The sequence below is a fragment of the Castanea sativa genome, chromosome 10 (genome assembly GCF_040712315.1).
Source record: "Castanea sativa cultivar Marrone di Chiusa Pesio chromosome 10, ASM4071231v1".
Classification (NCBI taxonomy): domain Eukaryota; kingdom Viridiplantae; phylum Streptophyta; class Magnoliopsida; order Fagales; family Fagaceae; genus Castanea; species Castanea sativa.
The window spans coordinates 36325880-36349794 of record NC_134022.1 but is presented as its reverse complement, the minus strand read 5'-3'; the positions used below and the strand labels follow the sequence as shown (position 1 = coordinate 36349794).

General features: G+C 34.5%; 2 protein-coding genes across 4 annotated transcripts in view; both read right to left on the bottom strand.

Annotated features, from left to right (window-relative positions):
- The window catches only part of LOC142613370 (cleavage and polyadenylation specificity factor subunit 1), a 34127-nt gene extending 24593 nt beyond the window's left edge, over positions 1-9534 (bottom strand). For both annotated transcript variants that reach the window (XR_012840275.1, XM_075785695.1), the window contains exons 1-10: positions 8862-9534; positions 7511-7664; positions 5808-5943; positions 4968-5113; positions 4691-4786; positions 4433-4485; positions 2883-3014; positions 1310-1361; positions 1061-1180; positions 611-745 (exon numbers count right to left, since the gene is read on the bottom strand). Coding sequence is in view for 1 of the 2 variants with exons in the window: in XM_075785695.1 (XP_075641810.1) it covers positions 611-745; positions 1061-1180; positions 1310-1361; positions 2883-3014; positions 4433-4485; positions 4691-4786; positions 4968-5113; positions 5808-5943; positions 7511-7664; positions 8862-9358 (1521 nt within the window). In the remaining variant the exon portion in view is untranslated. The remainder of the gene's footprint in view (positions 1-610; positions 746-1060; positions 1181-1309; positions 1362-2882; positions 3015-4432; positions 4486-4690; positions 4787-4967; positions 5114-5807; positions 5944-7510; positions 7665-8861) is intronic.
- Positions 9535-15038: 5504 nt separating this feature from the next.
- Positions 15039-22598, bottom strand: LOC142611716 (ATP-dependent Clp protease ATP-binding subunit CLPT1, chloroplastic). Of its 2 annotated transcripts, XR_012840096.1 has the most exons (7): positions 22113-22598; positions 21991-22026; positions 21780-21889; positions 18409-18588; positions 16476-16603; positions 16143-16401; positions 15039-15324 (listed from the first exon to the last, which is right to left on the bottom strand). XR_012840096.1 is itself a non-coding variant. In XM_075783827.1 (6 exons), the coding sequence occupies exons 1-6, from the start codon at positions 22340-22342 to the stop codon at positions 16369-16371; spliced, it is 717 nt and encodes a 238-aa protein (XP_075639942.1). In that variant the 5' UTR covers positions 22343-22598; the 3' UTR covers positions 16116-16368. The 2 variants fall into 2 exon arrangements, 1 of the variants encoding a protein (XP_075639942.1); XM_075783827.1 differs by lacking the exon at positions 15039-15324 and having other exon boundaries at positions 16116-16401.
- Between the last annotated feature and the right edge of the window lie 1317 nt (positions 22599-23915).

Sequence of the window (23915 nt, the reverse complement as noted above, 5' to 3'; positions counted from 1 at the left end):
GCAGATAATAGGAGCTTAATTTCTTTAACATATACAGGGAATAGTGATAAAAGTTCTACAATATTTTGATGGTGGTACAACTACGGTTAATTATACAAGTCAAAAGTGCATAAACTTTTTTGTTGGGGGAGTAAGGTGTACACATACACGGCATGGCATCTGAGTGGTTGGGAAAAGCACCATAGTTTTAAATAATTTTCCTTACCAATGAGCTATAGGTCAACTGGTACTTCTTACACTCATAATATCAGTATGGAGAGTGAGGTTGTGGGTTCAAGACCCATTGAGTGCATGTGTAACTTACCAAGCAAAAAAAAGGTTTAGATAATCTAATTAGAAAGAATAGGCAAATCCATTGAGTTCCATAGACAGATGGAAACATGAGTAAGTCTTCTCTATGATTGGGAAAATTAGCCACCATTTTTAGATACCAGCATCTGTTCTTATAGATGCTTATATTGCTATGGAGGTGTCTTATATCTGCTGTTTTAGATCACCCTTTTCCTACCAAGGAACTCCCTCTTTATCTTTACATAAAAATTCTCCAAATGTAATTACTAGGCAGAAAAGAACTGGAAAAAGGCCTGCAGAGTTGACAGTGGTAAACAACCTGTGCTGAATCTGCATTATTTGGAGCTGATGCATATAAGGAGAGCTCCTCACCACTAATCATATCTTGCAAAGCATCAGAAGATGACATTCGCAATCGCTTCACTTGGGGGGAATCACCTTCAATATCTCCAACCTACAAAGATGATGTAAGCTGAAAATTTCTCCTCAATTTGACTTCAACAATTATAGAAAAATAATCACACAAAAAAAAACATTAAGAGAAAGATGAAACTTTATTTGATGATATCAATGAACAACAAAATTTTCTGTAAAGATATAGTGAAATGAATTGTAAATTTGTAATATTTCATTACTCATCAAGTGATATGATCGAGACACAAAGATTAAGCTGTACAATCAAATTACAGTGCCAAAGAAATCATATGGTTATAGTTAAACGTATTACAACTAAGTAGCAAAGAGAAGTTAAACGACTTCCAATACAAACCTCTTCCTTTAGACCAGATGACAGCATCGAGCCACCCAATCCACAAGTAAATTGCACAAGTAAACTATCTCCCAACCGACTTCCCAGAAAAAATAATGAATTCCCAATTGTTGTAATCCCCTATATAAAAATAAACAAATGGTAGTTTCCCAGAACAGCTGTTACTAAGCATTAGAAAAATAAAACCAATGCAAGATAGATCAATGCTAAAAGACATTAGCCCGAAAAACACTAAAATATGCAACCAACCGATGTAAGCACTGAAGCTTTAGATTTTGAAAGATCAAGTCTCTGCACAACCCTGCAAATTAAAAACAGAATCTTCCAAATTATATGGAGAAGAACATAATGTAAATATAGGATTATTACTTTGCAGTCCAATGATGTTACATAGGGGAACCATTCAGGCATTGTACAAGCATTATTTCAGAGCTTCACAGGAACAAAATGGAGCATACATATTGGATCAGAAATACATACATTCATTTCATCTATATACATATTTTTTATTGGTATCTCAACTATAGAAAAAACCTCAATGAAATGTAATATAAATCGCCAATACCATGGTACATATACCCCTGTTCACCACATAAAAGTGATACAATGCACTATCCGAACCAAAAATAATTATAAAATACTACTATGCCCAAAAAAAATCATTGATAAGTTCAATAGTTTATTGAAATAAAGGAGAAAATCAAGCACATAGGACATGGAAAAAGTTCCCCCCGAAGAATTACATTTAAAAGTTCATATAATCACGAAAGTACTAAAGAGAAGTGGGGGAAGTGGAACACTGCCCATTGCAAACATCCAATCACACATGACCTCAAGAACAAAGGCTAAAACACAAGTAAGCCAGTGCACAACAAAGCCAATTAAAGTCCAACCATACCAAACATAAAATATTGACAAATAAGCACTTATAATAAATTTTGGAGAGACGAATGATCTTGAAACATTACATTAGTTGGTGAGATGAATGATTAACAAATAAAACTTTGATAATGAAGGAGAAGAATGAAGTCTCAACATTTAAATTATGCACTAATCTAGAGCATCAACTACCAAATATCTAATTATAAACAAATTGCTTTCTTCATAGAGACATCCCAAAATACATGATGACTTTCCAAATGGGGAAGGTCTTTCTTACTTCTTCAATTTCCTATGGTACCCGTATCTTTTTTTAAAAGCAAACAAGATCCTCTTAAAAGTGATTTCACTTCTAATATAAAGTAAGGAACATTTTATGAATCAGTATATTTTTACCTTTTTATTAATAATAGTAACATTTCAAACCAAGACATATAACTTTAGCCAAAGTGAATCAATATTAATAAAATCAAAGTTGAAACAATTTCAAATAAAAAGGCTTAAGTTTCCAAAACTACTCTCTAAAATGAAACCAACAACAAAGGGTATTTACATTTTAAAAGTAAATGGTAAATTGGAAGAGAACCATTGACTTTTCAAAGAGAACCATTGTGTCCATTGACTTTTCAAAGAAAACCATATTTTGGGACATCCCAAATTGGAAGAGGACCAGCAATATAGGATGCAGGGGATATAAGAATAATGCAACACTGCACAAGTCGCCAACCAATACCAAGTCTAATCACATACATCAATTTGCACAAGTCTTGGTATCTGTTAATTAGATATAAAAATTCTTAAGTGTGGTGAAAAAACTAGCCATATTATCTACCCAGCCATATGCAAACATTGAAAACAAAAAAATAAGTAGCAAGATCTTGTCTTCTTCTGAAGACAATTGTAACAAGTAAACAAGTTAAAAAATATATATATGGTAACCTACCGGCCATCATAAACAAGGTTCAGCAAAAGCAGCTCCCCAGTTTTTGTTGACAGCAAGGCCACATCAGTCAATAACCAAGTTGTGTTGGCAGCATCAAGCTCCACACTGAAACTTGATCTAGGCATCTCCTGACTGAAATAAAATTAAAATGTACTTTAAAAGTGAGGAAAATGCTTTGAATTTAAGTCAACCAGAGGGAATTAAAATCAAATTATATGCCCTCTAAGTGATTGCTACAAATATGACAACCAATAAGTCTGAGACAAAGGGAGAAAAAAATAGGTAAGGAAAAAGACAACATAATATATTTTAAGGGAGATAATAAATGGTGATGACTCGTGAAAATTATACCAAATATATTTTGCATGTTTTATGAACTAACTACATATACAATATAAAAGTATGCAATGAAAGTATCTAACAAGGGTGTGATATGAAATAACTAGATATCAAAATTTTAACAATAATTTGGGACAAAATTGCCATCTTCTCTACCCAAAGCCATATAGTAAAAGCATATATTATAGCAAACCCAACTAATTAATTGGTCGTTGAGCAATAATTCATCAAGGATCCCCAACATTTGATCTCCTATAGATTACAAATATTATAATGAGAGAAATTAACAAAGAATGTCGTAAGGAATATAATCGGATATAGTACTCCTTGAGGAAGTTTAATTCTTGAAAGTTTGATGATTGGTTTTAGGTGTTTAAGGGCTAGGGGATTTAGGTTTAGCAAGGGAAATAAGATGGTTTAGATGTAGAGTGATGGTTCTTGAATAGAGATGAGACTAGGGTTTAATTAGAAAAAGAATTGATATTAGTAAGATCAGAAAAGAAGACTGGAGGATTTTTTTTTTTTTCTGATCCAAAGTAGCTCTCTTTCGGTCCCATATTGCCACAACCATTGCCCTAATAATACTTAACCGTGTCGCTGGCTGACTCTAGAAGCAGTATGATTTTGAATGGTGAATATGAATTAATTGTGATTGGTAAGGGTGTGGTGAGCAGTGTAAGATCCTCGATTCAATAAAAAGAAAAATAATAAACAGATCCTCCATCCATATTCAATTGTCCATTTAGTCTGTGATCATACTCTTCATTTCTAATCGCATTGCTTTAATGACACTACTCCCCTAATATACTTCTCCATGAAGATGAACATAGGAAGGTGGGTCAGGACATAATGACATATTGGCCCAAAAATGTCATGTTTTGAATGGTACTAAACGGAAGTTATAATGTTTGCCATTTAGATCAGCTCCAACACTAATTGGGTCCCAAAGAGAGCTACAATGTCTGATGGATTTTTTCTATCCGTATTGTGTTAGAGAAGGGGAATTTAAGACATGGGAACAATGACATGGAATGGATGCATAATTGATGTACCCCAAGCAGCATATTACCCAAATTAAAGATTAAAAAAAAAAAAAGATTTTTTTTATAGAAGTAATTAGTGATGTTAGATATAACATATTAGATCTAACATGTATGTAATGAAATTAAATTAAATTTTCAATTTAATACAAAGAGAGAGCATATTGTCACCTGTTGTCAACAGGAACAGCATAATTGTTCAAAGCCAATGCACATGAGGCTGACTGCACAAACATGAGACTATTGATTTAACATACAAATAGATGAACTTGTAGACAGAAAGCACGGAAAGAAATTATAACAGTAATAATGCTAATCTTAATGGCAATAACAAGAATGATGATTTTTTTTTGGGATAAGTGCAATGATGATGATCATGTTGGTGATAATAATGAAGCAGAAAGTAGCTATTATGCAACAAAATAATACCTGACTATGATAATGAATAGAATTTGCACCAATCACAAGAACACCACCAATAGGTGATGGGACCGCAAGTAGCTTGTATGCATCATGAGGGAGATTCTAACAAGATGAAAAGAAAAGGAAAGGAAAACAAACATTTAAACATAAGAAGATTTTCCAAATACCAATTGCTAAAAATGCAGGAATCAAGATTATGGTACTTAGTCATATTTTCACCCCTGGTCAAATGCAACAAATTCATGTTATATTTCACGGCCATTGGCTGTATAGAAAAACTTACAACGGCTGACCATATGAGAGGATGCTGCTTCATTGTTGTGCTGATACTGAGTGCAGAAATCATGCAAGTATGGTGCTTCCATGAGACACGCCCAGCCCAAGTAAGCTCCCGCTCATGAAGGATTACCATCACAGGCTCAATATAACCTACAGTGTAATTACATCAAAATTTTAGAAATGTATTAATAGGACCACAACTCTTCAAATGCTAAAGGCCAAACAACCTGCAACGAATAGGGAAGATGCAGGAGGTATTGTAACCCCCTGCCTCCTCTAATCTTTCCTCTCATTCACAACCCCCCCCCCCCGCCCCGCCCTTTTATCCCCACTTCAAACACACCGTTAATGAAATAAAGAGAAACTAAAGAATGCACTTGTATTGCCTTTGGTAGATTTATGACAAATGGACAATAAACAAATAATAATGATTATGATGATAATTAATTGATTGATATAAGGAATTAAGAAACAAAATCAATACATTACCAACAATTGGAGATTTTAGAATGAAACTTCAAGGTTTCCATGATATTTAGATCAATCAAACATTAAAATTTAAACAATGAAGTTGCTTTAAAAATTTAGAAAGTAAAAAATGCCATTGAATCTAGATCAATCAATTATTATTAAACCATTTTGTGGTGTGTGTGTGTTTGGGGGGGGGGCCTAAATCGTGCATTCTCAAACGGATGGCCAAGTTTGCATCCTCGATATGCTCTTTAATATTAAACATTAATAAGTGCACACTTTCAATGCTTAGGGAAAGTGGAAAAAAATTGACTCATGGAAATTTCCAGTAGACAAATCTAAAACAAAAGGATAAACACTAGGTAACACTTACCGTGTACAAATATATAGTCTTTTACATGCTTCATGCCTAAATCTCGTAGATTAATTATGTATGAGGACTCAATGCGAGCAGAAACAGCACCTCCTGAACTTAAAGCATCGTCATCCCCAACTAAACCAGAACCAGCCTGACATAGCCAAAAGTTGGAAGATTAGAGCTAAAAATGCGGTAAAAAAGATAATCATAAAAATACATCAAAACGTAAAATGCAAAGTGCACATATACAAGTTTAAATATTTGCATAGAGGATGCCAGTTTTTTAAAGTTAATATGCCTTGGTATTTAAATTTTTAATATTCTGAACTCCATTAAAGGCACCAAAAGAAGGACCAATCCTAGTCATCCATACCCTCAATTTCAGGAGAGGATATCTCATCAGACCATCCTCCCACAACATGTGGGAGCCACATTTTGTGAGAAGCCAGTCTCCTAAGACCATCTCATAAGATACTTTCTCCAATTCCAGACATTTTGCAAAATTACCTTGAACTCTTTGTGGGAACAAGATCTATATCAAAGTTAACTTTACTTGGTCAAAACAGGAAGGTAGAACCCACTAACCAGAATAGAAGGTACCCAGCCTATTTAGGTGAAATGCTTCAAGTATTACTTGGCCTTACAATCTTAACAACACAAGCACAGTATTTATAATGCTACAATAGGCATGTACTAGCAGAAAATGAGATGTAACATCCGCTACATGTCATAATTGATGAACTACAATTGGGAATATGCATATAACACATAATAAGCAAAAAAGTGATATTCTGGAAAAGCTATCTCAAGTAGCCAATCATACCCAAATATACATAGACCTAAACATCAAAAGTTATCCTGTACCTGCAACATTGCAAAATCCAACCATACCCAAAATCACAAATCCCTTCTCAACAAATATATAAGAGAATGGAAAACGTGACTAATTGTCATGAATCTCTCTTACATTAAGTATCACTGCAAATTGTTCAAACAAATAATCCCTTTTTCAGTAGATGAGATTAGGATGAAAGTATATTATCTCAACGCTTCTTTTCTCTGGCTTGCTCTTCCAAATCCAATTTTGGCCTGCGGTAATGTAATCAGGATTTCATCTCCTAAATTCTTCTTTTTTCTATGAAATCCATAAGCACTTCTGCAACCTTCTCTCTCTCCATTGGTCTTTCCCTAGCGTTATTTTTTTTTTTACTTCTTTCAAAGGGGAATGAAGGCCTTCCTTAGAAGATGTGCAAGATAAGTTGTGCCCAACATAAACTTAGGCTTCCAGGGCAGACTCAGATATGTACTTAAATAATTCTATACAATATGAACACCAAATGATGCAATAGGTTGTGAATATGTAATTTAAACTTCATAAGACATAAGATGCTGTCTATGACAGATATGATCCAAACAATTATTTCAATTACACATCAAATAACATTTTTGTAAATTTTTACACATTATGTGAGTCTGACGTTATATCTTATCCTCCAGGATACCATGACCAAGTCAAACACGTAGAACTATGATACTACAAAGCCACACAAGCCAAATTTTAGAAAAGTTGCTAAGCCAATAAGTTTCCCTTCCCATAATTTCTTGAACTTAAAATGTAGAAACTAGAATTAATCTATACATTAAACAATATAATGTAAAACTACATGAGGATACAACTAGGATTTTTTAAGTTACAAAGTATAGGAGGCAATAGAGACCTGGGCAGCCTTAAGTATTATCATTTGCAACTCAAAAACAAGAACACCGCCACACCTCCCTTGAGGATCAACCTTCACCAATGGGCCTCTTGCAAATGATTCTCTACCTCTTTTCAAATGAAGCCACTCGGGACCCTCAAAGCAATGCATAGAGCTGAAAGAAAGATAAAAATCTATGATTTATGATGATTTTCCACTGTTGCAAAACAGACTTTAAAATCATAAACATGTACACAAATGTGTGCACAAAAACACATGTATAGGTTCCAAAAATAGAAGTATCATATCTGCATCAAGAATGTCCTCATAAATCAAAAAAAATAAATATATATATATATATATATATATATATATATATATATATATCTCATTAGGAAAAGCATCACACTTATCTCAAAAGTATTTGGGATTTACCATTCTTGCTTGGGACTAATTATTTATTCATCAGCATCACCGTTGTTTGGGTCATATGTGTCTGACCTCAAAAAATGGTGCTGCTTTATATCAAGGTAAAGTAAGGGAGTCCAAGTAATAAGTTTAGCCACCAACCACATATCACAAAGAGTACAAAAACTATAATGCTAAGTCATAGTATTAAAAGCATCCTTCATTATTTCTCTTTATGAGTGGCCTTTTGTATCAGGTAACTCTATTCACTCCTCTATAGAGTCAATTCATACAAAGATGTTTTCCCATTGTAATTCTTTAGGCTACTTCATGTTTATTTTCACGATGTAGTCTCATTTCAATAGTATCATTTTCACCTATCAAAAAAACAATATTATTAACTTTAGTAATGATTTGAACCCTTAACGTCTTTGTTAGAAACACCGGGAGGTGCCAGTTGAGCTACAAGGCTCTTGTCTAATGAACGTTTTTTATTGCATTACTTCTAGACTTAGGGTCTATTTGGATATCGTTTATTTTGCTGAAACTGAAAAGTTATTACTAAAAGTACAGTAGATAAAGTAGATAAAGGTAAAAGTTAGTTGAAATAGTATAGCGAACCTATGAATAATACTAAAAAGTGCAGTGAAGCCATGAATAGTAAAAATAATAATCTAAATAGTAAAATAATTTTAATTTTTCATTAGCATCCGAACACACACTAAGTACACTTAAACTTATATGCCCATGAGCTCATTGGCTTAAGTTCTGAATTATTAATGTGAGCAAATTACGAAACCAATCTTAGTTCTTCACCTAGAAAAGCGTGATATTTCATATGAAGTTAATATAATCAACCCTCCAATAGTGCATTTGACAACTCTCACTATTAACATTAAACCTAATTCCCAACCTATAGCAAGTAACAAAGAGAAATGCAGTTATTGTCGTTAATTCAATTCACCTTGTACGAAGTCCATGGACCGAATCGTCGAATTCAAGAACAGAAATCTTCGCATCACGAAAGGCCAAGATAATAGAGTCTCTTCCCCTAGAGCCATCGCCACCACCAACGGCCAAAACCGCCATGCTTTCGACATTGGCGTGTAACCTATAATGACAAACGAGTTCCAGCGAGGCGCCGGCGAGGCCATCCATGAGGCCGCCGCGCATGGGCTCGACTGAAGCCCTGGCGGAGGAGTCCCTGGTGGCGGTGACGGCGGAGGTGTCTTCTTGGACTCGAACAATGTAGAGCTCGAGGACATTGGCGGCGGTGACGACGAGGTTAGGGATTGGGCCCAAGTCGTGGCGGCGCGGAGGCCAGTCGGCGTCGAGGCCGTCGGTGGAGGTGATCGGAGGGATGCGAGAAGCGAAGTCGGCGCGAGACTGGGTGATGAAGCCGGAACCGCAGGTCTCGATTCCGGTTGGATAGTGCATCATCTTGTAGGCGGCGTAGCTCATCTTTGAGAGGCTAGGGTTTTCAGAAGGGAAAACGACGACGTTGAGGAGGTGGAGGAGGAGGAGAGAGTACAGAGGGTTTTACTTAGTTTTTTAGGGTTTTTGAAACGAGGGAATTGAAAATGAAGTTTGTGTTTGGCGGGAGGAATATATTGTTATAGACTGACCAGTGAGGAGTGAGCCAGTGAATCGAGTGAAAAATAAAAAATAAAATGGAAACAGAACCTTATCCCCTCCCTTTATAATATCTACTGAGAGCAACCACGTTAACTCGTGTAAAAGTTTTATTTATTTTACATAAAAAATTTCTTTTTAAAATTTTACACATTTATTTTTACAAATCACCCACATCAATTCATCTATCCTACCACCTTTATTAATTAAATAATAATTTTCTCACTTTTTTTAATTATATCTCTCTAACTACCGCGCGCCTTCTGTTTATTTTTTGATAATTTCTCTCTCTCTCTCTTCTTCTCTTCATTTCTCTTTCGCTCTCTCTCTCTCTCTACCCATCTCTCTACCCATTTTCCAGCTCCGATCTCTGATCTACAGCACCAATCTTCGATCCACGCCAAGCCCAGCCACGATATCCGATCCTCACACCGCCGAGCCCAGCCGCCATCTCCGATCCTCGCACCGCCAAGCCCAGCGCGATCTCCGATCCACGTCGAGCCCACCACGATCTATGATCCACGCACCACCAATCTCAGCTCCGATCTCCGATCCCCAGCACCACCGATCTCAGCTCCGATCCGCAACTCCACCGACCAAAGCATCGTGGGTGTGTTTGTGTATCTATGTGTTTTTTTTTTTTGGAGCAAGTGTATGTCTGAGTAACAGCATCTGTGTTAATTTCTCCGTGGATGATACTGAGTCTGTTGAGTTCGTTGAGAACGGAGAAGAGAGAGGAAAAATGGAGCGAACGAAAACGAATAAAATAATCCATACACGAGCTACAGTACTCGTGTATATTTACATGAAACTGTAGCTCGTGTATGGATTTTCACATTTTTTGCTATTTATACACCCACTGATGTGAGTGTTTTTTTGTATAAAATGTGTAAAAATTGTACTTTCTTTTATTTTACCAATTTTTAACTGAGCTGGTGTGGATGCTCTTAGAGCATCTACATTAGTTCTTTCATTTTATACATTCACTTTTATGCTAAAAATTTATTTTTTTTTATTTTACACATCTAATTTTACAAAACACTCACATCAGTTTATCTATCCTACTACCTTTTTTAATTAAATAATAAATTCTCTTCAATTTTTTATTATTTTCCTAACTACCCGGATATAATTAGCGCTCTCTCTCTCCTTACTCATTTCTGACTTTTGCTCTCTCTCTCTATACCCATCTCTCTAACTCTCCTTCTCCCTCTCCCTCTCGATCAACTCCCTCTCCGATCACGAGCTCAGATCAGCTCTCCCTCTCCAATCACGAACTCCAATCGCCGATCTACGAGCTCCAATCCAGCGTCCACAAGCTCCGATCTGCGTCAGCAAGCTCCGATCCACGGCAAGACCCACGAGCTACGACCAGTCAAGCACCGATCTGTGTTTGTGTATGTCTGTGTTTTTTTTTGAGCAAAGTGTATCTCTGTGTATATTTTGAGTTGAGAAAAAGATGAGAGAATTGAGTTGGTTAAGCACGGATCAGAGAGAGAAAACAAGGAGCGAAGGAGAAAATTATAAAATATTGTATAAACGAGCTACAGTAGCCGTGTGTATTTGCATGGTTTTTGTAGCTCATGGATGGTTTTGCAAGATTTTACACAGTTTTAGCTTCACTGATGTAGGAGATTTTTTGCTCAAAATGTGTAAAATTGAGGAATTTTTATATTATACATGACTATCCACCAACTACTATGGATGCTCTTATAGAAAATAAAAATAAAAATGTGTTTTTTTAGGTTATAAATCTTGTTGCACACTTACTATATATTTAAATATTACATGATGCTAAAAATTAAAAACTGAAAACATTATAATAAAATAATTTTTAAATGAGTAAATAGTATCGTGGTATCTAAATCTATATTAAAATCTATGTTTGAATGACTTTTGTGGATCCTATGAACAATGCTATGGGACCCCAAAAAATGTAAAAATTGAAATAATTTTCAGTGCTACGCAAATGAACACTTAGGGGAAAACATGAAAATTGTGTTTTCATAAACAAGTCGACTATCTGACTATTTTCTAGAGTGTATATAGTCCCATGTCCCACACATACCAAATTATTAAATAGAAAAAATTCATAGAAGTAGTCTTAAAGATACTAGTAAGAGGTTTCCAACCCTGAATTTTATGGATATCATAAAGTCCTAAGAAACACTGATCCGACCATTTGGAATTTTAAAACACAATTTTAGCAAATGGGGTATTGTGTGTCCATATATGTAACTGCCATCACTCATTTTTTTATTTTTTATGTTTCTCTTAGAATTTTATTTTGAATTTAGTAAGCGATATAAACGTTTGATAAGGTAGATCTGGGCTTGTCTCTTTAAAACCTTATTGATAAATTTTGTTAATTGGGCTAGTTTTTTAGACATAACAAATTTTATCATTCTGTCCATGCTTCTCTTTTTCGATATATGCAGTTTGAGTTATAGACGTGTAGTATTTACTGTTAGACCCAAAGAAATTGAGTTCAAATTGCTCTGATTTATTTGCATGCATTTGGATCATATGTGATGCATATTATGATGATTTGACATTAAAATTTTTTATTTATTTCATTTTTTTTAATGTTACCATCATTTAAAATTACAAAATATATCACATCATCTTAATCTCATTAACTTCCTAAACAAACGCCCCTTTGATGTACGCCATAGAAATGGATTTCCAAATTTGTCCTTTTCCCTTGGAAAAAAAAAAACTTGAATCTCTATTTTATGTTTAATGTTTAATGTGGTTTTCTTTATTTTAATTTGGTTTAGATATTTTTGTCTTCATTTGCTCTGATTGAATTATAAGTTACTGATTGTTTACCTCTCTATCTAAGCCAGAACTACCCAATAGCTCATGAACATAAATACCCATGGAAGTTCATACAAAGTCAATTGTGAAAACCCTTTAGCACAACTGAAAAGTAGAACAAACAAACACCTCTTATTGAGGAGTGTTTTTGGAAAAGAATAGTTAAAATTTATTTGGGCTGAAAATTTGACCAAATTTTGTACAAAATTCCAGGATAATAGTAAAAGGATGTAGCTTTCTGTGTTTTTGGGCTGGGGAGTTTCCTTTTGAGGCTTTTGGTTGGTTGGAAAATGGCTGTTGTATGGGATTTTGGCTGTGTTTTGTTGTAACTTTATGAGGCTTTGGGTATGTGAAAGAGGAAGAAACTTTCTTGTTTTTTTTTTTTTGTTCCATCTTTGGCTGGAAAAAGGATGGATTTTTCTGGGTTGTTTAAGCTCTATTTTTGGAGCTATAAAGGTTTGGAGACTTGGAGTTGCAGCTATTGAGGCTGGCTGTTTGTAGTTTCAAGTAGGTGAAAAGGAGGGATTTTTCTGGATATTTTGGGGTATGCAGGGGAAGGTTTTTGGGTGTTTCTTTGAGAGGCTCATGTGATGGTGTTTTATGGTTCTTTGTGAATAAGTTGTTATGGGATTTTGCTGTACATTTGTGGATGTATTTTCAGTGGGTGTTTTGGGGGTTCAGATAGAGGTTTAAGGTGGATGTTGGAGAGTGAAAGCCCCTAAGGATGGATCCAGCCCGTGGGGACAAAGGGAAATATTTTCTTTGCGTTTTTGCCTCATTGATGATTCTTCTCTCTCCTTTAGAAAAAGACGAATATATAAGGTCTCTTTAGGGTTTAGGGTACGTGGATAAAAATGAAAGTGAATAAGATCGTGATGTGTAACTTTGAGGTCAATGGAAATCATCATTTAATTTCAATAAATCTTGATACGCCCATTAAATAAAAGGAATTAACATGATTTTAAAATAAATCATATGCGTGACCTGATAAAAATAAAGCAAATACGACGAAATCAATGGACCAAAATAAAAATAGGACATGTAATTAAGAAAAATTAGTTAAGTTTCTTAATTAATTTTAGTGTGTAATCCTTAATGTTGTGCTTGATTAAAAAGACTTGATTTTTGCTCATGAGAAGCCGAATTAAAGATAATTTCGTGATCTTAAATATAGAACCAAAATTAATCCAATCACATGGTTAAAATTTAATTAAAACTCAACTAAATCTAACCAATCGCATAGAAATTGATGAAAATCAACAACAACAAAATGGAATTTGGCCATTGTTGAGGTCCAAAATATACAAGTATTGAAATCTAAAACTAATGAACCCTCAAGGATAAAAAAAGCTCAATCAGTGAGCCAAGACCCATTTAAAGTAAGTAAAAGGAAGCCCAACTCATGAATGGGTAAGCCTTGGGCTTTAGAGAAGGAAGAAAAAGGAGAGGACGTTTGGCCCAACTTTTGTGAGAAAAAAACCCCAAGGAGCCCAAAAAGATACTAGACCAGGATACCTAGGAGTTGCTAGAACCAGAGAGGGAATACTCGGGAAGTACAGGAAAGAATAGTTGGGAGTTAGACAGCTCAGGAAAGCATGCTCATGGACACAAGGAACAAAAAAAAAAGGACATGTCTCATCGGCCGCCTACAACTCAAAAGAAAAGGCTTTGGAAACAGACGATGACTTAGGAACCAATACCTGATGAGGAAAGCTCAGTACCTCGAGAAGAGCAACAAGGTAAACCATGAAGGAAGATGGATAGAATCTTTCAACCTGATAAGGAAGAATCTAGAGAAAAAAGATAAAGAGTAAGGCAGTCAAAATGGGGTTCTAAAAAAACCTCTCTGGAAGTCTTGGGAAAAGGAATTAAAAAGTTAGCCCCCAAAACCCCCCCAAAAAAGAAGGTCAACTGGAGACTTTTTGAGGAAAAATCTCCAAAGAAGAATATAGTGAGAAAACGAGTAAAGGTCAAGCCACCAATGTTACTGACACAACATTGATTCTAGTACCTAGGGCAGCAAATGAAGGAAACCAATGACACACCAAAAACCCTAAGAAGATACTATAAAAAGGGGATTAAGTCATCAACAAAAGCAATTTAGCAACAATTAATCAGAGCAAAAAGAGCCTTAAAGAGACTCATTAAACCTCAAAAAATAGATAAAAGAAGGAAATATTGTGAGAGATTCTGTGATAAGTGTTTGAGGATACACTTGGATTAAAGGGGGTTCAAACCTCACAAATCTTGAAAGGCTACAAAGAACTACATAAGTCTGTGACGTCCTTACTTGCTTTTTCTTTATTTCTTTACTGTTTCTCAGCCATTTACTTTACAATATGTATATATTTGCATGTGTGAATATGTATGTGTTGTAGGGCCCACGTTTTATGCACAACTTAGTTCATAATCAGCTCAATATAGCTGCGGTAAACTAAGCCCAGTCCACCAAACAACAAGTATAAAACTCTTTGGAGGCCCAAGATCCTTGTTTCCACTTGGATCTGGATACTGTCCAAAATAAGAACCCATAGCTATTAAAATCAAGAAATCCTTTAACTTTAGGGTTAAGACCTCTATCAAATTTAGAGCCGGCCAAAATACAGTATTAACGCATGAAATGATATCTGAGATCAAATGATAAATCAAATGAAATGAAATGGTATCACCTAAATGAAATGATATATCAAATCAACTCTTTAAAATTCTAAATGAATATGATAACTGAGATCAAGCTAGTCATGTAAGTTGGAGACATGACTCCAAGGAAGGAAAATAAAATCAAAATTCAAAAGTTGAACCATTGCAACGGAAACAGCAAATGTGAGAAATAGATAAAAGCAAAAATGGTATGTAAAAAGAACTGATATTTCCTTTAAAATACTAGGAACATAGAAATGGATAGTATGATCTTCAAGCTCTCAAAAAATCAACTCCCCTTTTTTTAGTACAATGCTGCAACTTACTCCACATCTCTACAAAGCACATTGATGAAGAAAGGGTTCATATCCATATGCATGGTCATTTCAAAAGTTCTAAGAATGCTTTAGGGACTGATTGGTAAGATGATTTTTGTTTTTGTTTTCAAAACAGTATAAAAACAATTTTCAAAATATTAAACTTGAAACTAGTTTTTAGATAATAATTTTTAAAATTAACGTGTTTGGCCTCTACTTTTAAAAACAATTTTCAAAATACTAAAAATAAAAATAATTGTTTAGGAGACCATTTCTATCTTTGAGATTTAAAAATATATATATTTACAAAAAGTAACGTGTAGAACTTGTAGATTTTTTTTTTTTTAGATAATGATAAAAGAATTGAACTCATCATGTTTTTTTTTTTTTTTTTAATGACAAGTTTCAAATTTGAAGTCTGAGAATTCTTTTTGTGATAAATTTAAACTCTTTAATTTAAGAGATAAAAGAGTTTGAACAAATATGTGAAGTCTACTGTTTTCAATAAATTTACAACTATGTCATTAAAAACATTAAAACACTCCCTTAGCCGTTTTCAAAATCCTATTTTAAATCAGGAAAATAGGATACAGTTTTTAGAAAACTGTATTGTGAAAATATTAGTCAAACAATAAATTCAAGTGTGGAACTCACCATTTTATGGATTGTAAAACAAAAAACTATATTTAAATACTCTTACCAAACAGCCCCTTAGCTTTCAAAAGATATACAACAGGTATTTGGAACAGCGATGAGGATTAAGCCATTAAGGTAGAGAGAAAGTGAAAATTCAAAGTCAGAAGAAAATCTATCACTAAAGAGCGAACCTCACCCACCTGAGATTTTAAATTGCACAAAATTCCTTGTTCGAAAATTTGAAAATATCAGCACCTTCAGGTGAGTTAAAAAAGCAATTCGTATAAAAGCTGAAAGCTATCCATGTGTGGAACAACTTCCCCAATAACAAACTCTGCCAGGAAGCCTTTATCTTCAAGAAAGGTAGTGTAGACGGGTCCAAGCAACAAGCAAGTAGCATCTCGAAAATAAGTCCATTTGACTTTCTTACTTATGGCTCAAAACAACATCCACATTCATCTGCATCAAGAAAAGTAATATTAATAGTCATATTAAGGAGGTTAGTCACTTGTTATCAATGCATAGAGACTTACAGATTTGGCAAGCTCTTTGGCTTTCTCATCATCAAAACCAAGGGATGCCATGATCTTGTGACCTGCTGAATCTTTTTGCGACCAAATTCCAAGAAGCATATGAGTAGCCGTTATCTCCCCACTTTCACCTGCATTTCAAACCTTAGATATGCAGTAAATATTCCTACTGCCTCAATTTTTACATACTAAACCTAATTACAAGGAGGTTCATTGAACCACCCTCAATTTCTACATTTCCACCACATACAGGGCTACGAGATTCATAGGCACAATGAATTGAGTCTACAAAACATGGTAATTACATTGTCCTATACTTGAAAGAGCAATGCTAAGGGACAAGTCATAATCAAACATAGATACACTATCAATCACAAATATTTGTTACACAAGTAAGCGTTGATAGCATTAAAAGGCATTGGTGAGCAACAAGAGGCAGAGAGGGTAGACAAACTCAAATAGTACACATACATTCCAGGATCTCTGCAATGAAATTAATATCATGGCTCAATTCAGATTATTTGAGTTCCAAAAAATAAGAAAATTAAGCAATATCACAGAGAAATGAGTTAAACACAACTTCTTCACTATTGATCGGTAAGAGGAAATATATTACAATGAAAAATAAATCTAAATAAGCTTCAGGGAGACAAACTCAACTGTCATCTAGGAACATCCCAGAAAACAAAGTACTAACAACTCAGACTTTTATTCTCTCCTCAAAAGTATTCTTGCCCCTCGAACATTCATCTGTCTCTCTCACTCCAAATGTTCCAAAAGATGCAAGAAGGCACAACATTCCACACCCTTTCCAAAAAGAACTTGGTTTTCTCCTCCAACTCATAAGCAAATCACACACCAAATATCACAAAAGCAAAATTCCACATCTCCTCAGCCATCTCACAATGAAGGAGCAAAATATCTACATTTTCCCATTATTCTTACACATGCAACACCAATACACAATCACAATAGTGTTTTAAAAGATTATTCACTGTTATAATTTTCCCCCAACCTGCAATCCAAACAAAAATGGAACTCTCATAGGCGTGTTACCTTTCCAAATGGCCATCCAAGTAAACTTCACTACAAAATTCCCCTCTCAAGGACACATAGTATGACCAACCAATAAATGGCTCAATCTATTCAACTTCCACCTCAATCTTTCTACTGTGCCATCATGCCTTCTACTTGAATATAATAGCTCAAAGAAGTAAGAATAATTTGTTACACCCCTAACTATAGGGTTTTTTTTTTTTTTAAGTATAAAAAACTACTACTTCACGTGCCAGCCAAAAACAAAAAGGAGCCTAAAGAATTACAAATAATAACTAATTATGTATATAAGTATAAAGACTCCTTGAACTCAGCAATGGAATTACTATGAGTATGGGACCAGTCAAACAAGGTCCTAATCAACAAAGAGTGCAATTGAGTCACCGAACATTCCACATCTTCAAAAGTAAGCCAGTTACGTTCCCTCCACAACATCCACATCAGACATAGGGTCTAGAATGCAATTTTTTTCTATAATCTATAATTGCTTCCAACATGGCAGTAAACTTTTAGTTTTATACCCTAGGCAAGTTAAAATTGAGTTGATAGACCAAAACTATTGAGTCCAATAGAATTACGTGACCTTGCAATAGTCTCCACTTGCATGTCAATTAAGTTTCCAATATAAACTTTGAAGTAAAATTCCACAAAGCTGGATATGACTTTCTACTATGATCAATCTCACCTTTAAGAATAGCAAAAGATTAATGTTAATTTGCACAATTCATGATATACAGCAACTATCTTTCTACATCATCCTTAGTAAAAGAAAAAAGATCAAGGAAAATTTCAAACCATATTTAAAGTTAAAATTTGCAGAAATCAGAATACAGCATAATCATGAAATCCAGAAATTTGATAAATAGAATCCCAAGACTACCTGACTTCAATTTCTCAGCAACAGCCCAATCAAGTGCCCTCTGAGCCTGTTCAGTCAATGGAGGATGCTCGGCGCTAAAATTATACATGTCAGATCTTCCAAGTAAGTTGACAGTTTCTTCTCGCACCTTAAAAAGTGTGATTCCATTAGCCCTCAAAAACTTTGCAGCTATACTTGTTCCTGTAAAGATTAAAAAAAAAAAATTATCAACCAAATATTTCTAGTTCAGCAAAGCATATAGCAGCCAGTGACAGAGGCACGATGTGAGTTCATAAAATGAATTAACTCTTGTACTTCATTAACATTTAACATATCCTCCTAAAAGAAATTTTCACATGGGGAAGTTTTACCAAAATAGTGAAAATAAAGTAATCCCAGGCTTTTAACAATATAAAATATTTACATTAGAGCATCCAAGAATCAAGGATGCCAATCCTTACAATTTTTTCAGGGCAGATGATGGGCACTTGGTTATTTTCTAACAAGAAGAATATATTGCTTTTTTCTTATATAAACTAATGGCACAATATATAGACACAGGCATGCATGTACATTGTATATAGGGCTGCAAGCTGTAAATGAGCAACGTTGAGCCGAGTATTGAAAGTTTAGGCTTAATTCATTTAATTTTATTTTGATCATGAGCCGAGCTCAAAGTCATCATCAAACTAGATAACTTGTTCAAACTTGGTTCATTCTCTTGCTAAACAAGCTCAGTTTTGTTCATAAGCTACTTAATTAACTTATTATTTTTCCATATATGGTAAACATTGCAACTAAATTTTTTTTATCCCCTTCACAAATCTATGCTAATCATTAATAACTAAATAAATTTTGAAATTGTATAAATTGATTTAATTAGATAAACTAATTTCATTATGAACTAATAAAAACTAGATTCACTAGCCTCATAGTGTTTAAAATTACATATAATTTTTACTACAAAACTAACTATTTATATTATCAATATATAAACATATAATTTGTTATCTTATGAAATTATTTTCAAACTTACAAAATCTATCTCAAGTTTATATAAGTATACATATTATATATACTTAAACCAAGCCACATATTCATGAGTTTGCTCAAAAACACATTATACTTATCAAAAGAAAAAAAAAAAAAAATTATCATATTTTAGCTTGGCTTGCTTAGGAGTCAAGCCTAAACATGTGTTTGAGCTTGACTTGTTTGCTAAATAAATGAACATAAATAAGCTTCAGTTCAATTACAGCCCTAATTGTATATTTTTCCTCTCTACTTCAAATGTTCACAAAGCAATTGCCACAAAAAAAAAGCAAATAAGTGAAGGGTTATTTTGTTGTAGCTTCAAATTTAACATGTTCATTCCAAAATGCTGAAGCTTTCTCTCTGAAAGCTCATCAAGAGAAAATGCTCTATTTATTAAGAGGACCACACTTCATCATGTGCAGTTTTTTATTATTAAGGACATATTTCTATGGACCATGAATCAATAGCTCAAAACCATACATCTGAGAGAATGAATTTTTTTTTTTTTTTTTTGTCCAGATAGCAGATACCTAATGTGGGAAGAAAAGAAGCTACTGGAATTTGTCAGAGAAAATGACTCCACGGTTTTTTTCTCTTTTCCTCTTTTTTGACTTGCAAATCATTCTTTAGCATTCACTTATTTTTTTGCAAATGACACTAACTACTAGATGCAGAAGGCAACACTTCCTTATTAAAGCCCGAAGCAGGATAATTGCAAGAGCAGCTTTTGGTGCTTACCCGAATAATGATTCATAATTTCATATCATCAGAAAATTGCACTTGAATACCCAAAAAAAAATAAAAAATACAGACAAACCAAAGAACCTCAACAGATGTTTGTTCCAATTAATTGAACTATCCATAAAAAAGAAACCACTATATTTGAAGGGTACTTCACTGCTCTCTATCTGTTGTTAGTTCTCATCTTGGTTAAAAAGTGCAAGGTGTATATCTAATTGCATAGACAAGTAACTTGGATGATCCTAAACAGCATTGACCAGGCTCCATGAAGCAATAATCTCTCACAGAAAATTTACATGAGCCAAAGTAAGTAAAAGAAAAGAAGAGAGGGGGGATCAATTGCCAGATATCAAAAGAGAAACAGAGCAAAACATGTAAAATTGTATGGAAATTTTATTGATATTGACAAGAACTTGAGCTGATCATTTGGACCTTTGAATTTGTAAATGTGGATCTTGGACCTATGAAAGGTAATGATCCCAAAACTCAAATAAAGAAAAATGGAAGTGAGTTAGATAAAAAGAGAAGAAACTAGGATAAAAAATAAAGTGACTTGGACTTTTTTGTTATCAATAACCACAAACCAATTATATACATCGAGTTCAAGTAAATTTTCAGAAGTATTTCATGAACATTTCTTCAAGTAGGACTCCAAAATGATCCAACCTGCTTGAGTTCAGACATGGTGCCTGGCTTCTTTGGAGGCTCTCTCAAAGCACATGCAAATGCCAAAGGAATTGAGCTCAATCAATTTATAAGCTCCACATTTTTCTTAGCTGAGATTGTGCATAGCACGACTTGTATCTTTTTTTAGCTAAATATGACTCATATCAAATATACTAGTTGTACATCAAAAGATTAGGATTGCTGAGCAATCACTAATTTGACTTCTAAGATCACATCAATAAGGGAATTCTCGGAATTGACTAAAGTTTGTCTAGAGGGCCTATTAGTGTACACATTAACACACAAACAGAGACATATATGACTTATTTTGATGTCAAGGTTACCACATTTGGCAATCATCCAAACTCTATAAGTAGTAGACAAAAAATTTCTTGAACTCCAGACAGAAATGCACCACTTACCATCTTGTCAAACTTTTATCGTTTTGAACCATTGGTTATTTCAGTGAAAAAATTAAACTAAGAATGTTGTCATGAGTTTGACTTGAGCTCAAATTCAAGTTCAACCCTTAGCTTCAGCTCATTTAACTATATAGTTAGCAAAGCTGGATTAAAATCAGACCTGTATGTAGCCACTAGTCAAACTCCACCAAACAGTGGTCAACTCGAGCCTAGCTCAAACACATTTTTTCAAGTTAATCAAGTCGAACTTAAGCATGCCCTCAGCTCAGCTCGGACGTAATGTAGCTCTGTTGCCAATTTTTTAAACCTTTTTTTTTTCACCCTTTCAAAAATTCTTGAAAATTCACATTCCCAGTCTGTGAGTGCAGGTCACACAAGTTTTAGTTTCCATCAATTACGGTTACAATGCAACATTTTTATGAAGAAACCCATGCTATAAATGCATTCAGAAAGCTAACAAATCAACTTGATTGATAAAAAAAAAATGCAAGCTAAGAGCAACCTTTAGAGTTGTCAAAAATCACTAACCCTCAACCAAAATCCCCATGAGAAGCGATTCGGTCCCAGTATTCGGATACTTGAGCTTCCTGGCCTCCAATTCCGCCATCCCAAACGACTTTATCGCCCTCGCCGACCATCTATTCACATTGCCCCAATCCCAAACAATCACTCACCCAACAAACAAAACAAAACAAAAACTCCAACCACATAAATAAAAAAATTGAAATTTCTCACTCACTTTGGGGTTTTCTCAGAAGAAGCCCCTTCTGGTTTCCTGGAAAAAACAAAAACAGAACCAAACAAATCATTTCCACGAAACCAACACATACATTCATAGAAATTGAGAGAAACCGAAATTACCGAATTGGGAGGCTAGAGAGGACGGTGGCGACGGGCGGGCAATGCTTGGAGACGAGAGGTTTGGAGGTGGAGGATTGAATGGAGAGCTTCTTTCCGATTAGAGAGCTGACCAAATTGTTATGAGGGTTGAGACGCCATGGAAGAGCGAGAGAAGGAGAAGAAGAAGAATCGGAAGTGAGTCGGTGACAAGATTGAGAGATTGGGAGCGCCGAGAGAGTGTGGGAAGCCATTTTCTGAGTGTTCACTGTGAAATGGTAAAAAAGAAAAAACCCTAGTGGATTGGAGATTGGAATGGAACTGGAAGGCCGTTGGGTTGTTCACGCTACGTACTTCAGAGAGAGTTTGAATGTGATTGGGTTTTTGGAATTTTTCTTTGTTTTCTTTTGGCGGGTTTTGGATTTATGAGTTGGAGTGTTGGAGCAAGCAAGTAGATTGGAGTAGGACTGTTGGAGTGTGGAGTGTGGGAGTCTCTCTCTCCTTCGAACTGAACCAGTATGGTGCGTTTGTTTCCTTTGAAATTTGGTTAGGACCATTCACCTCTATTGGTTAGGACCATTCACCTCTTTTAATATGCGGTTGGCAAAAATTATTTTTGTCAATTTATTTTACTATATAACTTTTTTTTTACTATTATTTATAAGTTTTATTATATTTTTTGGTTTTATTCTAGGTCTCGTTATATTATTTTAACTAACTTTTTTTCTTTATCTACAGTACTTTCAACAAAAAAATTTCAGTCTTAATAAAATAAGTGAATGACAAACAGACCCTCAGTGGAAAATTAGTTTTGGGTAAAACTCAGATAACCTTGCATTATATCGTCAAATAAGATATTGTCATATCAATTTTTTTTACTTAAAACTTAATACACTTTACCACACTTAAATAGCATTTCAATAAATTTCCAATTGGATTGGATTTTCGTATGAGTATTAGAATCGTTTGAATGTGGCTGTACTTGTTATTTAATATGTAATACGATGATATGGTATGTTGGGATTAGAGAATATAAAACTCTAAATTTACACCCTTTCGTCATAGCATGTGACATCAACATTTTACAAAATAATGAATAGGTGGTATCTCACACAATCGATGCTCTCCTAAACTCATTTGCTCTCTCTTAATCAAACAAACACCCATACCAGCCTCTCATCGGGCGTTGCCTCCATCGTGTCCTTAGAGGTGGCTTTGACTGAATCGCCTCCCTTCACATCTTGCTAATCTCCAACCCACCATTTCAAACCAACTCACAAACGAAACCCATAAATCAAACCCAACCTTAACAACCTTCTCAAAGTCAAAATCAGTGGTAAGTTTGCCATCAATTGCAGTGGTGGTGCTTAATGGTGAAGGAGTGAGTTCCTCGTGGTGAGAACATATAATAGGAGAGAGAGAGAGAGAGAAGAACCTCCAGTCCTAAACCCACAATTCCAATATGGCCCATATCTCATCGATGAAGATGATCGGGATAATCTACTCAGTGTTTGAAGTAGAGGTTGTGGTAGTGGGGTTGATGTCAACGATAATGGGGTCACATGCTAAGAATGGATTGTTAATATGATGGGTTTAATTTTAAATGAATATTAGTCGCTAACCTGTGCAATGCACGAAAAAACTATTGACTCAGGAAAAAAATTCAACAATGAGTAAATAGACATTCTGAAAAAAATAATTAATTGAAATTAATCCAAACAAATAATTAATCAACCAAAAAAATAGCTTTTAATAAGAAAACAAAAAATTACATGAACCTAAATAAAAAGCATTTAAAGTGAAGAATTAAGATCAACCTACCGAGAG